Here is a 15,577-nt window from a genome sequence, read left to right on the forward strand (position 1 = left end):
TTCAGAACTAATGAATTAACATGCATGGATTCAAGTATAGCATAAACAGACAATTCGACAATACATTTAATTCATAATCTACTTCATGTCAATGTAGTGGTCTAACCACAGTGAAATACATCATTTAAACATATTTCCTATTTCCCGTGCAATGACACTTAATTATCTGGCAAACACACTAGGCGTATGGATCACAGACATCCCAATTTCATCCTGAGTATGTACTTTGTCTTATCAAATCTATATCTTTTATCTCTGCATTTCTATCATGCTACTTTGTTTATACCATTCTTCTCAGTTTTGGTTTGAAAAGCTATGTAAGGAAAATTATAAGGCACACATTTTCCTTAATTCTACCTAATAATAACAATTCATTTAGTCTTCACTTTCCTCAGGTTTCACAAAGAATTCAATATGAGCTATTCGACCAGGTTGTTGATAGCCGGCAGAATCGACATAAGGGTGAGAGGTAGGTTTGGAAATTGGAACCAGATGCTGCACTTTTAACATTCCACTTCTCCCAATGCTTAACTTGCTTGATCTATTTTCTTTGATAACACTACTAGGCATATTAGAAGTTGATGCTCTGAGGAACTTATATTTGTACCTGTTATAACCATAAGCAACGAAATGACAGATAAGTCGATGGCTGGTAAATGGTACATTGTATCTTAAATAATAAACTTCTTCGAAATAAAATTAATACTTGAAAGAAGCCCGGTGATCACACTGAAATGCTACCAAGAGTTCGGAATTCGCACAATACATGAAATCTATCTGAAAATATATAAAATTGTGTGAATATAATGAATTCAAAGTGCGGAGCCAAAAAAATCAAGCATGTGCCCATTTGAGTCGAAAGCAATACAAACCTGCAGGCATAGTAGTCAATAGCGGCGCTATAGCGGCGAATAGCGGCCGCGCGGTGCGGTGCGGTCCCGGACCGCTATGCAATAAGTCATAGCGTAGCGTTATGAGATAGCGGCGCAATAGCGGCCGCAACACTGCATAGCGGTTTTGCAGTCTAGCACCGCTATTTCATTTTACCTGAAAATACAAGTTTGTCCTTGGTTTTTAAAAAAAAACAAGGGTATTTTTGTCATTTTCGTCAAACCCTAATAACTTCAATTTCTCTCTTCATTCTTTCATTCTTTACAACCGCATCTTCTCATCTCAAAAACGCATCTCATCTTCTCACTGTTCATCTTCTCAAAACTGCATCAAACGGCAGATCTGTTCATCTTCTCCTTACAGCCGCCGTTCCTCAGGTTTGCTCTCTTCTATAAATCTTCCTTTCTGTTTTGTTCATAAACATATCACAATATGTTTTGTTCTTCCTCTCTGTTTTGTTCTTCCTCTGTTTTGTTCATAAACGTATCACAATCTGTTCATAAACATATCCTCTGTTTTGTTCTTCCTCTCTGTTTTCTCATGAATGATTGAAAAAAACACAAATGACTTCGGTTATCTGTGAGATCTCTATGATAAACTCTACTCTCAGACGCAGGACACATTTAGTTCAATCTTTCTCTGTTGTTTTCCTCTACTGTTTTGTTCATCCTCTATTCTGCTCTCTGTTTCCTTATTTTTGTTGTTTTTGTGGACAACACAGTCATGGCAGCATCAGGTTCTGGTGTTCAATCAAACTCTATGTCTGTTGACTCATGTGCTCAAAGACATAAGCGGACCGGTGATAATCTCGACATTGCTTGGCAATTTAATCACTGGAAGGATTTGAATGATAAGAAAAAGATTTACTGTGATTTATGAATGTGTCATGAGATTTGAATGTTATATTAGATATATGTTTGTTTATAATTTATAGTATTATTTATATAATTTGTCCACAAAAGTGATGAAATAGCGGTCATAGCGCTAGGCGCTATCCCGCTATAGCATTTTTGGGGTCGGCCGCTACGCGCCGCTATCCGCTATTAACTACTATGCCTGCAGGTCCCCATGTCCTTCAGCTCTCAACGTAACAGAAGGAGGATCTGGCTCCATAGTTATCTGGATGCTTGATCCAGGCCATTCAAGATCCTCAATAGCTTCCTTTAGTGCTGCAGACTAAGGCCAGTTTGGCTCAAATTTCAAATTATAGTAGTAGCTTCCCAATTAAAATGATTCTATGGTTGTTCGCTAGCAAAAAAATCCTTATAAATTTATAGATGTTCAAGAAGAGATTAGCAAGAGAGCTTTAAAAACAAATTAAGATGCAGATGCTAATTTCCACTTATATGAAAAGTTGTTTGAAAAATTCATAAATATCGTAAGATTCTTTTAATATTTCTTTTTCAACATGTGTATCTATAGTTTATCCAAACTAGCTCTAGGTGTAATTTAACGATCAAAATATCAGTTAACCGTATACAAGCAATGGTTTTTCTCCCAGGTATCATTTGCAGGTGCGAACATTTACACGCATATAATCTAGATTCAAAATTAAGAAGCATATAATGTAGTTTATCATATTAAAACAGAAACATAAAACGTAACTGAACATATTAAAAGATATTGACACCTCCAAATTTTTTACTGCACAGCACAGAATGCATAATCAATAATTATTATCATTTTATAAATGCATTGTGTATTACACTATTACTAAAAGATCAACTAGTAACCAGTAATATAATGGTTGAATGATTTTGATCAATAAAAATTGTTTTCTTTTATATTTTTTGTCCAATTTCCATCATTGAACTATCACATTAAATCCAAAATTTTGTAGAAGGACCCTGAGGTGGCGGGGGATTGGTAAGTACATTAAGAAAATCCAACGACATCCAAAGGATACTAGGTCATTATTCAAGCTGCAACGGTCGAGAATTTTATGGCATACCTGAACAGTAAAGGTCAAAGGGTTAGTCCCAGCAGGTTCAAAATTGTAGTTCCATGCAACAGTATCAGGAATCCTTGTTCTGATCTCTGCACAAATACTGGCATCCAGCGAATCTACAGATCTGAAGATGTAGAGGAAGTACATTTAAGACACAGATAATACAATTCTATGAAGTTTTTTTTGTAGAATTCTAAAGAATTCAATCCAATAAATGACCATTAATTTGGCTACCATTCTGAAAGGAATTACATCTTCAACCAAAAATTCTTACTTGATAAAGAAATTTAAATTCTGTGGAAGTTTTGTTTACAATAAATAAGTACTAAGAATTAAAAGTTCCGACAAATTCTAATTGGATTTCAATAATCACTAAATAATTTGATTCTATCAGTCACTTTTTTCTCAAGTAAAGAAAACTAATTAGATGTAGAAGGCTAGAAGCTGTCGGAATTTGACTTAAACCGTGACAGGCAATCTGTTGGAATTTGTGACTGTCATAAATGGAAGTGATTTCTTGATACTCGATATCAGGGTGATCTTCATTGATCGGTATTTAGAGGATGCTTAGTTTTATTTAAGCATGATTTTTTTCAACTACTCATGTGTGGCTATTTAAGTCACATTTTAAGCACACATAAATCTCACTTACTATCAGTATTGTCAAATATTGGCCATGGCGGATTGTGGTGGGAGATTTTTTGAGAACTGCCATGGCCAATTTGTAATGGATGGTGGTGCCCTGACGTTTTATGGCAGATGTGGAAGCTATAAAAGACAATTTTATGGCTCTCCGCCATCAATACACTGCTTACTATATAAGAATGGTATAAAGCATAATAGCAGCTTGTTTAGTTGCCTAATGTACGAGAAGTTAGAAAGGAAGTGCAGGCAAAACATTAATAGAAGGGTCTACAAGGAGCTTTGGGACTAAATTTGGATTATACACACTAGTTCTTTTTGTGTTGTTTATTTACTAAGTATATTGTTTTTACTCTTTGGGTTGATATAGGTTGTGATTTGCTCAACCTCAGATAATAAAGCAAATCATCATAAAACAAATATGATATAGAGGCTAACATCATACATAAATGACAACTGTAAACTTGATGTAGTGTTGTCGATGGCGGATGGTGAAATATGGTGGAAGGCCAAAAACCTTCCCTATAAACACGCCATTACAGCCTATTGTGCCGCCATGATGGATGTCTCATCACAAATTGCCTATAGTAGATTGAAATGGCAGACTTTTGCCATTCCGCCATTTGCAATCGATAACACTGCTAATGTGCCATCTTGTGTAAAGATGTGTACATTTGAAACTGCATTGCATCCAGCTACAAATTCATGGGGATTATGCCTTGCCAATATTTTATTTCATTTTGGTCGCAAAACTTTTTAAGAAACACCAAACCTGTCAAGTCTCAACTACCTAATTCAACATATAGATCCTTATTGGAAATGGAAAGCACATTGTTCAAGTAAAGTATGACCATATTGAATGTCATGTACGCAACTTGTATGGTTGCGAGCATAAATAGCAGCTTGCACAAGAATTTTAATTCCCTACATTCACGCAATCACTCACTTGGACTGTTAGATTAAAATTGTAAGGCTCACTTTCCAACATTTCAAATCGCCTAAACTTAATCAGACAGTTCAAATTGCATGATTGCATCAAAAGCATGATTCGCCAACTATCGTGATTCCAGTTCGAACGCACAACTGCTACGTGCATGACAAGTTAGTGTAGCAACTTTAGGACCAGAACTACTTTATACTTAACAGTTTATAGTGAGTGTTTGGAACCAAAATAGGTAACCAAGCAACTAACGGTGGATCAGAAGGTCCAAGTTGTAGTTTCCCCTGTCTCGAGACACAAAATCACCACAGCTCCAAGTATACTAAGGGCCTGTTTGGATTGACTTATTTGAGCTTATCTATTGATAAATGACTTATTTTCATAAGTTCTTCAAAATCGCTTTTGAAAATAGCTCATAGCTTAGATAAAAATAATTTTACTTTCCTTTAACTTTTGCTATAGAAGTAGATTATACACAAGTGTTTGTGCTATAAGCTGCAAATAAGCCATTTATCCAAACAGGGCTTAAGTCCATATATGGAACGACGGTGATTTGTTTGACCTAAATCATCGTTATAATTTTGTCGAAGCTCTAAAGTATAACTTTTACTAAAATCATGGTGACACGGGATGATTCTGACAAACTCACCGACGTCACCCTGACATGTAATATCAAAATTTAGTTGCTATATTTTGTGTATTTGAATGGGAAAAACAAATAACGAAAAGTTGACAGTTAGCACATACTTGAGGAGAAGCTGCATATCAGGACCAGGATACTGAATCTGAATAACACCAGAATGACCCGGAACCGAAAAAGCGTTCAAACAATCAACAAAAAGCCCTAAACTCACACCAAAACGAGGTCGTCCTTCTGCATTGTAATCATATCGAACAAATAGCTATAGCAACAAAAAAAAAAAACAAATTCAGTAATAAAAAGAAAGAACAATGAGAATTGGAATAAAATTGAAGAAGAAAATGGGATTATTTGGTACCTCTTTTTTGAGATAAACCTTTGCTTGAAGACAACCACTTTCTTCAACGATTAAAACGATGCCGTGTTCGGATAAATCTAACACGGCGTCTTGGTGGCGTTTCCACCGAACGGCGGTTAAGGCGTCGACTAAGCCTTGTACGTTTTCCAGTTCGCATAGAACGTCTGGTGCTTCTTCGTCCATTTCTGACATGGTCGGGATGAAACCCTCTGTTCGTTCTCTACAATCTCACTCACACTAGTTAACCTTACTTGTTACTTCAAATTATTTGAACTTCTGAAGTTTTTTTTTTTTTTGTTGGGAACAACCTATTCGTCTTTTTAGTCAAAAAGAAATAATAAAAAAGATGATGTGGGGCTTTGGCCCTCTTTTGTACTAAAAACACAAAAAAAGATGTCTAAATTATTTTTTTTAGAGCAAATTGCACTCACCTCCCCTGAGGTTTTATTAAAAGACACTCATCTCCCTTCTAGTTTAGAAAAAACATTAACCTCCCTTATGCTAACACCGTTAACTAACTTTCTACATCCACTTTTTATCTCTAACATCAAAAGTTAAACCCTAATTTGCTTTTTCTCCCAAAAACTAGGAATATGAATCATTGTCACCGACCTTTCATCACTTTTCCACCAAATCACAACTGGCTTCACACCATTGTCTCTTGCATCTTGCTTAATCGCATACCATCAAACAACGTTTAATCTTCCTCACCAACATCCAGCCTTCTTGGACATCATCTTACATCTTTATCCGTCAATTCTCAAGAGGTTATTTGAATATTTCATTCTTATCAATTTTTAATCACTTTTGGCCCTAAATTCTCATATTTGTTGCGTGGCTGTGTTTAAGGTGGGTTAAAAGATGGAGAATAATGGACATGATGAGTCATATAAGAATCCCAATTAACAATGATTCTCATGTTCCTTTTAATTTGCAACAAAAAAATAGTCTTAGGATAACAAACAAAATGGACGTTCCTTTTAATTTGCTAATTCTTTAGTGAGGATAACATTGAGAAAAATCCAAACTGATAAACGATGAAGAGGGTATTAATTTTGACATATCATGATTGACGTTCGTTTTAATTTTCCAATTCTTTAGTGTTTGTCTATTTGGTGTGCACAGTTAAAATTAACAGATGTTAGTGTCCAATGGGGGAAAGTGCTCCAATCATGAAACAATTAAGGGAGGTTAATGTTTTTTCTAAACTAGAGGGGAGGTGAGTGACTTTTAATAAAACCTCAGGGGAGGTAAGTGCAATTTGCTCTTTTTTTTAAAATTGAGATTTTTTTGGAGTAATTTAGTGACTAGATTAAAGCAACTTTTAATCTAAAAAAAGATGAATCATATAGGACACATATTAAGGGTTTTGGATCCACCAACCTCATTGGTCGTAACAATATTAAGTCGTATCATTATCATTAAGAATCCCTTTTCAAGTCGGGGTAGCTTTGCAATGGCAAGTGATGGAATGAATGATAATATAATTTTACAAGTATATTTAGAATGGGAAACTTGGACTCAAAGCTTCCTATGATGAGAAATCATATGCCAAGTTAACTTCATCATATAAGTTTCATAAAGAGTTTGGAATCCAAGACAACCTTCAATCTTAGTAGCTCAAATTGTCTCCCAATAAACCAAGGGAAAGTTTGTGGCCTTAAGTGCCACCTCAGATAACTCACAAAAAAAATTCAACATCATCATAGACAATAATAAATAAGCAAGTTATTTGAAGGGGTATAACATGGAATTTCAATCAGAGTGGACTAAGCAAGAGTAATACGTCAAGTTGAAGAAAGCGAATAAGTTTTCCACCCAACTAACTTCTTTTTAGTGCAGGAAATCATGAAATCAAAAGCATGTTTAGAGATTCTCTGGTGAATCATATAGGCGTCAAGATAAATTCTCAATTCATTCGTAACTCCAATGCCTACAACATTATTAAAAAAAGTTGCACCAGTAAATGAGACATTTTTTAAAAGAAAACCTTAGATCTAGCAAGATTGATTTTCTACCCCAAGTTTGTACAAAAGTGACCCAAGCAAGATTAAATGGTTTCTATTTGAGAAGTATAAGTATCAACCCTTATAACAATATCATCATAAAAAAAGATGTGGGAGAGAGAAACCATTTTCCCGTGACTAAAAGCAATAGGGCATTAAGTATCGTCATTAACATTGTCTTAAATCATATGACCTAATTGTTCCATGCAAAGAAAGATAAGATAAGGAGAAATAAAATCGCCTTGTCGAATATCTCTGGAGGATTCACATTTTGGGGTAGAACGACCATTCTAATTAAAAAATATAGTGGCCGGAGAGATGCAGGCCTTGATAATATGACATATCCAAGAAGGAACTTGAAGATTGTTTAAGGAATCTTCATTGAATTTCCTATCAAAGATGTCATTCAAGATCTAATTTTAGGATCATATAACCTTTCTTTTCCATTCAAGTTTGACATGGTCTGGATATCTTCTTAAAGAATGAGAATCTTATCAGAAATGCACATATTAGGAATAAAGTTTCTTTGATGAAGAGAGATCACACGAGGAAGAATAGTTATGAGACGTTGAGAAAGAGTCTTTGTGAGGATCTTGTAAATTGAATTGTAGAGTGCAATTAGGTGAAATCGGATGATGTTATTTGGATCTTCACATTTGGAGATTAACGTGAAAAGAGTGGTGTTGACTCATTTAATGTTGTCCGGATCATGAAATGCATTTATCACAAACAAAGAATCAAATACCAAGAACATGCCAATTAGAATTGAAGAAGAGAGGATGAAAGTCACTAGGTCTAGCGGATTTGAGATTACTCATGCTAAAGAAAGTCAAAATTGATTGCATCTAGTATGGGTGTAACTATTCAGTTTGGTTCGATTATTAGTCAAAAAAAATTCAAACTGACCTAGTCTACTTGGTTTTCAGCACTTTTTCAATAGTGAAATCAAATCAAACTAAACCGATGATATTTGGTTTGTTTTGATTTTTTTTGTGGTGTCCGGGATTCGAACCCCAGATTGCATCTAGTATGGGTGTAACTATTCAGTTTGGTTCGATTATTAGTCAAAAAAAATTCAAACCGACCTAGTCTACTTGGTTTTCAGCACCTTTTCAATAGTGAAATCAAATCAAACTAAACCGATGATATTTGGTTTGTTTTGATTTTTTTTGTGGTGTCCGGGATTCGAACCCCAGACCTTGCATATATTATGCATTGTCCTTACCAACTGAGCTAAGCTCACGGGGACTTTGGTTTGTTTTGATTGATGGTTCACTTGAAAATATAATTAACAAAATCATTTTTTTCAATAAACGTTGATGTGCTTATTTGTTTGTATTAAGCAATTTTATTTGTGCAATTTTTAATCAAAACTTTTTTTTTCTGAAGACATCAGAAACTTTGTGCCGTCAATCTTTTATTTTTATTTTCTATAGAAAGAAAAAAAAAAGAAAAAAACTGTGTTTTTTCATTTTTTAGAATAATAGACTGCAGATACATACCCGACAATAAATACGTAATTTCCTTAGAAAAAAATAAAAATACGTAATTCAATTTGTATCAAGCAATTTTTTTGTAAAAGAAAATTCAATTAGAAACTTGTGCAGACGTGCAGTCAATCTTTTGAAACATTTTTTTTTCGGATAAAAATCTTTCCAAATACATTTCCTTCAAAATAAAAATAAAAATTCGTAATTAAAAAGGAAAAACGCGGTTGTAGCCGTAGAATAGAGAAAACTTCAAACTTCAAACCCTAAGCACAACACAGTTTCAACAACTCAGAAATGAGTTCGAAGGAAAGTTGCAGAACCGAACTCACCATCGCATTTCAACAACTCAGCGATCGATGTCTCTATTCCGCTTATCTGAAACGTCGTGTTGTGTGGTTTCGTTTTCATGCATGCAGGGCAGCAGAGCAATTGGTAGCGATCGATCAAAATCCATCCGATGATGCAACACCGAATGCCGTTGTTTCAGATGTCTCGGTTATGGAAGAAGATGAACCTGCTGAAAGCGGTGTTTACCATTTCGCCAAGTCTTTGTTCCATCTCCGTCAGTATAGGAGAGCTGCTTATTTTCTACGTGATCAAATTGATCGGAAATCAGTATTCTTGCGATCTTATGCTCTCTATTTGGTTAGTTTTCTTTTGAAACACTATTGTATCGCTTTGTTTATCTCTGTGGCTGGATTGTGTTTTCACTAAAATTGTGTTTTTTTTTTTTTACCAATGATAGATACTTGGATTAATTAATCATTTGATCATGTGTGTGACATATTTATCATAAAAAAGTTTCGTCTGTTTTGATTAATTTAAGAGCAGTGCTATATGGTGCGAAACGCACGAACATGTAGACCCATTACTTAAGTTAATCCATTCAAAATGATTGATGAAGAAGTGTTGGAAGCAAAAACGGATGAAAGAATTGATGCAATAGCAGCAAGGATAGACAGGTTAGGGGAATCCATCAATTTGTTTGTGTTGGAATTTCGTCAAATGCTAAGGACAGAGATGGAAAAGCAGTTGAGGCCTGTTTCTGTGAGGAATCTCAGTTCTGGTTGGAAAGAGTTGCCGGTAACAGATGCAACGACGAACCATCAGAAAAATGAGTTGCAAACATAATTGACACCGGCAAAGGAAGAAGCAGAAGAAACAAGAGACGGAACCAAACAACATTGTGGAGGAGATCGTGTGAGTGTGAGACTTGTGACCTCCGTCGATTCCATGTGTCAGATCCACTTGCGACCATCCTTCACGAAACGACACTGCAGAACGCTGGCATATTCACGGTAGTTCTTCCTTGTCCAGATCTTTCACGTGTGTTAGGTACTTTGACTGTCCAGAGGTCGTTGTTGGAAAAGACTATGATGAAAGCATCATGGAAGTTCGTATCCGGAGATCCAACTATGTTGAAAGAGGGAGAGAAAATATACACGAGTCTGGTGGTGCATCATCCATACATACCGCCACCATTACCAGATCCTCCGGACACACTGTCCATTACGACAGTAACTAAGCCACAGCAGTGACTGCCACCCAAACCACGGGAGTTGGTGGTCTGCAATCCTCCGGTGCCAGAACCGCCGGACACCAGGTTGCAGGCGGTGGCTCATCCACAATCACAGTGGACGATGACATACGACCTTGAGAGAGCGAAATGTTTCTTGACTCCTATATTTATTGACTCCATTCTATCTCCAACTTGCTTAGAAACGAGGACTACACCCATAACTTGTGTATTGTTGGAGAACTGCACCAATTCTTATATTTTACAAGGTGACTTTTTGTGGAACGCTGTTATAGTGCCTAGGGGGGTTTTAAGCTTCAGGGGTTTGAATTGTAAGGGTGTGCTGCTCTAAGATGTCTTGGTTGGTGTGGCAGATATTGTTTTTCTGAAAATATTAATGTTCGGTCTCTCTGATGAGTCGCAACTTGTTCAATCCAAGGCTAAACTAGCAACTGAGGAGACTATAGTTCAAATAAAGAGCATTGCTGCCATTGAGTTAAAACGAAAAATTATTGTTTGTTGTTTCCTACCATGTTGCATTAGGAAGGAACAAATAAAGATCATTAGGAAGTTTTGGTCCTCAAGCATTTGGGTGCAACTTATATCCAGCATTAGTGCCTTCAATGGCCCCATTCCTATTTGTTTCTCAAACAAATTGAAGGCTTCCCCGGCAGCAAGAAGGGTGATAGAAACTAGTGCCAACCTTGAGGACAAGGTTGTTTTTCAAGCGGTGGGTAATGATAGGACACCATACACTGATGAGGAAGAAGCATTAGTGGAAGTGGGGAAAGATAAGTCTAAGATATGGAGGGTTTATGAAAGAAGGAAGTGGAAGTTAGTGTCAGTTATGTTAACAATTAGGAAGTTATTATCTTATTTTTCTGAAGCAAGTAGAAGTTAATGTAAGTTATGTTAGCATTTAGGAAGTTATTATTTTAATTTCTTTATAAGTGTGTTTTATGATTCAGTTATCATATCAACTTTATAACCCGTATATTTTGTGTTTTTTTTAACCTTGATAAAGATAATGTATTGGGCACTGTCGCATACCAATATCACAATCAACTGATCTGACGTAGTGCATTAATTAACACTAAATTAATTTACATAATATCAGTTTAAAAGAACCGAGTTTTTTTAGTTTTTGGAATTTCATGTCCTTAACTTCTTTGTTCATGTTTTGTACTTCTTACAGGCAGGAGAAAAGCGAAAAGAGGAAGAGACGATAGAACTTGACGGACCTCTTGGTAAAAGTGATGTTGTGAATCAGGAGTTGGTTTCATTAGAGAGGGAGTTGTCTACACTTCGCAAGAACGACGCAATTGATCCCTTTTGTTTGTACTTATATGGTCTCGTACTGAAACAGAAAGGCAATAAAACTTTGTCACGTACAGTTCTTGTGGAATCTGTAAATAGCTACCCTTGAAACTGGAATGCCTGGACTGAGCTGCAATCCTTATGCACTTCCGTTGATATCTTAAATAGTCTTAATCTCAGTAGTCATTGGATGAAGGACTTTTTTCTTGCCAGTCTCTACCAAGAACTAAGGATGCATAATGAGTCTCTTTCAAAATATGAATATTTACTCGCAGCTTTTGGTTTTAGTAATTACAATTTACATCCAAGCTCAAATTGCTAAAACCCAATACAGTTTGAAAGAATTTGATCAAGTTGAAGCTATATTTGAAGAACTGCTGAGGACTGATCCTTATAGAGTGGATGACATGGATGTGTACTCCAATGTGCTGTATGCTAAGGAATGCATTTCTGCTTTGAGTCACCTTGCTCATAAAGTATCCGTGACCGATAAATATAGACCTGAATCTTGTTATATTATTGGGAATTATTACAGTTTAAAGGGGCATCATGAAAAAGCAGTTCAATATTTTAGGAGAGCCCTTAAACTGAACAGAAACTATCTATCTGCTTGGACACTTATGGGTCATGAGTATGTAGAAATGAAAAACACGGGCACTGCTGTGGGTGCCTATCGTCAGGCTGTTGATATAGACCGGCGTGATTACCGTGCTTGGTATGGACTAGGACAAACTTACGAGATGATGGGTAAGCCTTTTTGGGCGCTTCATTACTTCAAAGAATCTGTTTTCTATCAGCCAAATGATTCCCGGTTGTCAATTGCAATGGCTCAATGCTATGAAAATGACCAGATTCACATGCTCGATGAGGCGATAAAGTGTTACAGAAGGGCATCAAATTGTAATGACGGTGAAGCAATTGCTATGCACCAACTTGGAAAGCTGCATTCAGAGCTGGGACACCATGAAGAGGCAGCATTTTACTACAAAAAGGATTTAGAGAGGATGGAATCTGAAGAGAGGAATGGACCTAACATGGTTGAGGCTTTGCTCTTTCTTGCAAATTATTACAAATAGATGAGAAGATTTGAAGAAGCAGAGGCTTATTGTACTCGTCTTCTTGATTATACTGGCCCCGTGAGTCTAAGATATTTACCTACACTTTCAATTTTTTTTATTTCTTTAATAATAACTACACTCTCAATTTCAATGAATTTGTTCATACCAAATAATTTAATGATCTAAATCATTCTTTCAGGAGATGGAGACAGCAAAAAGTTTACTTAGAGGGATGCGATCGTCACAATCTAGTTTCCTTCCATCGGATGTTGATCACTTTCCTCCCTAATGTCTCTTGATGAAGTACTGTGTTATGTGCTGCATTCTTCAATTTTGGTTTCGATTAATTCAAATACTTTGTGCTGCATCAGAACTAATGGCAAACATGAAAATGTAAAGATTAGTTTTTTTTTTTAATGGTGCCAACTTAGTTGATATCTCCCACTTCCTTTTTGATGGCTCGTCGTTTTAGTTTTTTGATTTTATTTTAAATAGAGTGCTTAATTACACATATGAGCCAAATTTTTAATTAAGTTATTCTAACATATTATTGAACTTTTAATTGACTGTACCTAAATAAACACTCTACTAAAGCAAATTAAATTCATTATTTTTTCACACAATGTATCCCCGACAAATACGTGAATAACTTACACAAAACTTTATGGATTTGGCTCAGCTCAAGCCAATATATCACAAGAAATTTTATCTTTGTTTTCTTCTTCATCCATTGTATCACAAAGTGCTCTCCCTTTTGTCTCAGGTAAGAACACTCCAAACACTCCACTAAAACCAATAGCCAACCCAAAAAACCCATAACATAGAAACTTATTTCCTCTACCAGCACCCACCAACAATGGACTAAAAGCTCCACCAAACACCACGGCAAGCCTAGCCATTGACAAAGCTGAATTCCTCACACAAGTTGGAAACAATTCAGTTGTGTATATCAAGTAAATACTAAATGAAGTGCAAGCACTAAAAAAAGATATCAACTCAAACCCTATTTGCATCTTACTCCATAGTTCCCCTTCAATAGTGGACATTATACTCAAAACACCACTTATGATACAAAACACAAACAATGCAACTCTCCTTTTAAACTTGTCTATGAAGAAAAATGTGACCAATGAAGATGGTATCTCACTTAGGGCATTAAAAGTAACACTTAAGTAAAGATTAAAGGACAAGTTTCCAAGACCTAGTGGCATACCATAATAGACAACTCCAATTCCAAAACCTAATGCCATAATCAACAATAGTCTCCTTGAGGACCATTTCTTTTGCAACAAAAGTTTGAGGGCATAAAACAAATCAACATTTAAATTGTTTTCTTCCTCATGTGAAGACATATTGTTGATGGATAAATTTAGGTTACTTTGAGTGATTGAAGTGATGTATTTTAGTGTAGCTATTGCTTCCTCTTTTTTCCCTCTTAGTAGAAGCCATCTAGGTGATTCTTGAACGAAAATTTTCACCAGCATGCAATAGAATATTGTTGGAATTGATGTCCACAAGTAAAGGTTCCTCCATGAGGAAGTTTTGTTTGCATAAGCCATAGCAGGAAGGGACAAGAAACCTATAGTGAAACAAAAGAAACCAATGACACTAATCTTACCTCGCCATCGCTTTCCAACGAGCTCGGAAGCTAGAACAAGCGATGAAGTGCCAATGGTAGCGCGGCCAAATCCAGATAAGAATTTAAGCAATGAGTATATCCAAATGTTGGGAGAGAAAGTGGTGAAGAATGAGGAAAGAGCCATCAAGAGAGTTGAGAAGAAGAGCATGTTCTTGCGACCAAGTGATGAGGAGTCTGCAAGTGTGGACAAGAAAAGCCCACCAACTAAGCAGCCCATGAAGAACATGGAAGCTGGAAGGCCTGTGATGATAGAGCTCTCACACTGCATGGCCCATTCGGATATGATGGAAGCCTGTGCTGGCCCATCCCAAGCCCACGAGCCTATGGGAAACTTACACACATCATTAAATGATGTTGTTGAGTAGCAGCCATTCAAAATCTCAGTGTTTTCACCGGTGCAGTGCCATGATGGAAGTGCATCGGTGAAAACAGTGATGAATGTTTGTTGTGCATCAAAGATCCAAGCAAATGATATAAGAAGAGCTTGGAAGAATTGACTCCAATTGAGTTCACCTATGCACTTTTCAATTGTGAAGCCAAGAGAAGGAAAGTGTTTATTTGGTGATGTTTTTGTGTCACTAGTGTTATTGGGTTGGCTCAGAAGAGGAGTTGGATCGCCCATATCAAGAGTCTATGTAGTTTTTCTATAGAATTCTTGTTGTAATGACTATATATATATATATATATATATATATATATATATATATATATATATATATATATATATATATATGAGTCTTGTTAACCAGTGCCCCGGGACACTGGTTATGGAAACTAAAAAAATGAAGTTTTAAAATGAAAATAACACTTTTTTTGTTTTTGAATAGTTGACAACACAAGTTCCAATGTAAAACTTACTACATTTGAATCCTTAACCAGTGTCTCGGGGGCACCGGTTAACATTACCATATATATATATATGGGGAATATGCATGCATGACTAACTATAGTATCATCTAGATATTCTTAGTAGCAATTCAATTTTATAATTATTTTTCATAAAATAACACCCTCATGTCCACTATTTTCTTCTAAAAAAAGACCCTCATGTCCACCATGTATATTATTTTATTTTATACGAACAACAAGTATTATCATGTCCATATATAAATAAAGATATTTCTACAAAAAG

The 15,577-nt window shown here is 35.9% G+C and overlaps 2 protein-coding genes, 1 long non-coding RNA gene and 1 pseudogene across 4 annotated transcripts; 2 read left to right on the forward strand and 2 right to left on the reverse strand.

Moving 5' to 3' along the window:
* On the reverse strand, positions 1-5,662 carry LOC146898784 (PCNA domain-containing protein). The gene is made up of 6 exons (XM_085739492.1): positions 5,420-5,662; positions 5,169-5,323; positions 2,843-2,963; positions 1,948-2,067; positions 707-777; positions 1-607 (listed from the first exon to the last, which is right to left on the reverse strand). The coding sequence occupies exons 1-6, from the start codon at positions 5,609-5,611 to the stop codon at positions 376-378; spliced, it is 891 nt and encodes a 296-aa protein (XP_085595618.1). The 5' UTR covers positions 5,612-5,662; the 3' UTR covers positions 1-375.
* LOC146898785 (uncharacterized) lies at positions 877-1,792 on the forward strand. The gene is made up of 2 exons (XR_015024250.1): positions 877-1,268; positions 1,613-1,792. It is a non-coding gene; the product is annotated as an uncharacterized LOC146898785 (long non-coding RNA).
* A 3,532-nt stretch (positions 5,663-9,194) lies between the features above and the next one.
* LOC146898786 (anaphase-promoting complex subunit 8-like) lies at positions 9,195-13,268 on the forward strand (annotated as a pseudogene). The gene is made up of 3 exons (XR_015022553.1): positions 9,195-9,560; positions 11,627-12,884; positions 13,006-13,268. The product of XR_015022553.1 is annotated as an anaphase-promoting complex subunit 8-like (transcript).
* A 127-nt stretch (positions 13,269-13,395) lies between these two features.
* On the reverse strand, positions 13,396-15,087 carry LOC146898787 (organic cation/carnitine transporter 3-like). Its single transcript, XM_085735108.1, has one exon. It carries the CDS (start codon positions 15,065-15,067, stop codon positions 13,487-13,489), a length of 1,581 nt encoding a protein of 526 aa, XP_085591234.1. The 5' UTR covers positions 15,068-15,087; the 3' UTR covers positions 13,396-13,486.
* Positions 15,088-15,577: the final 490 nt, after the last annotated feature.

The sequence above is a fragment of the Medicago sativa genome, chromosome 8, assembly GCF_051527215.1.
Source record: "Medicago sativa cultivar Bolivia chromosome 8, Bolivia_mono, whole genome shotgun sequence".
Classification (NCBI taxonomy): Eukaryota; Viridiplantae; Streptophyta; class Magnoliopsida; order Fabales; family Fabaceae; genus Medicago; species Medicago sativa.

Coding starts and splice junctions, on each gene's coding strand:
- LOC146898784 (XM_085739492.1), bottom strand. CDS start 5,611: ATGTCAGAAATGGACGAAGAAGCACCAGACGTTCTATGCGAACTGGAA. Junction 778..1,947: donor AAGGACATGGGGACCTGCAG/GCATAGTAGTTA, acceptor ATATATTTTCAG/ATAGATTTCATGTATTGTGC. Junction 608..706: donor GATCACCGGGCTTCTTTCAA/GTATTAATTTTA, acceptor TGGTTATAACAG/GTACAAATATAAGTTCCTCA.
- LOC146898787 (XM_085735108.1), bottom strand. CDS start 15,067: ATGGGCGATCCAACTCCTCTTCTGAGCCAACCCAATAACACTAGTGAC.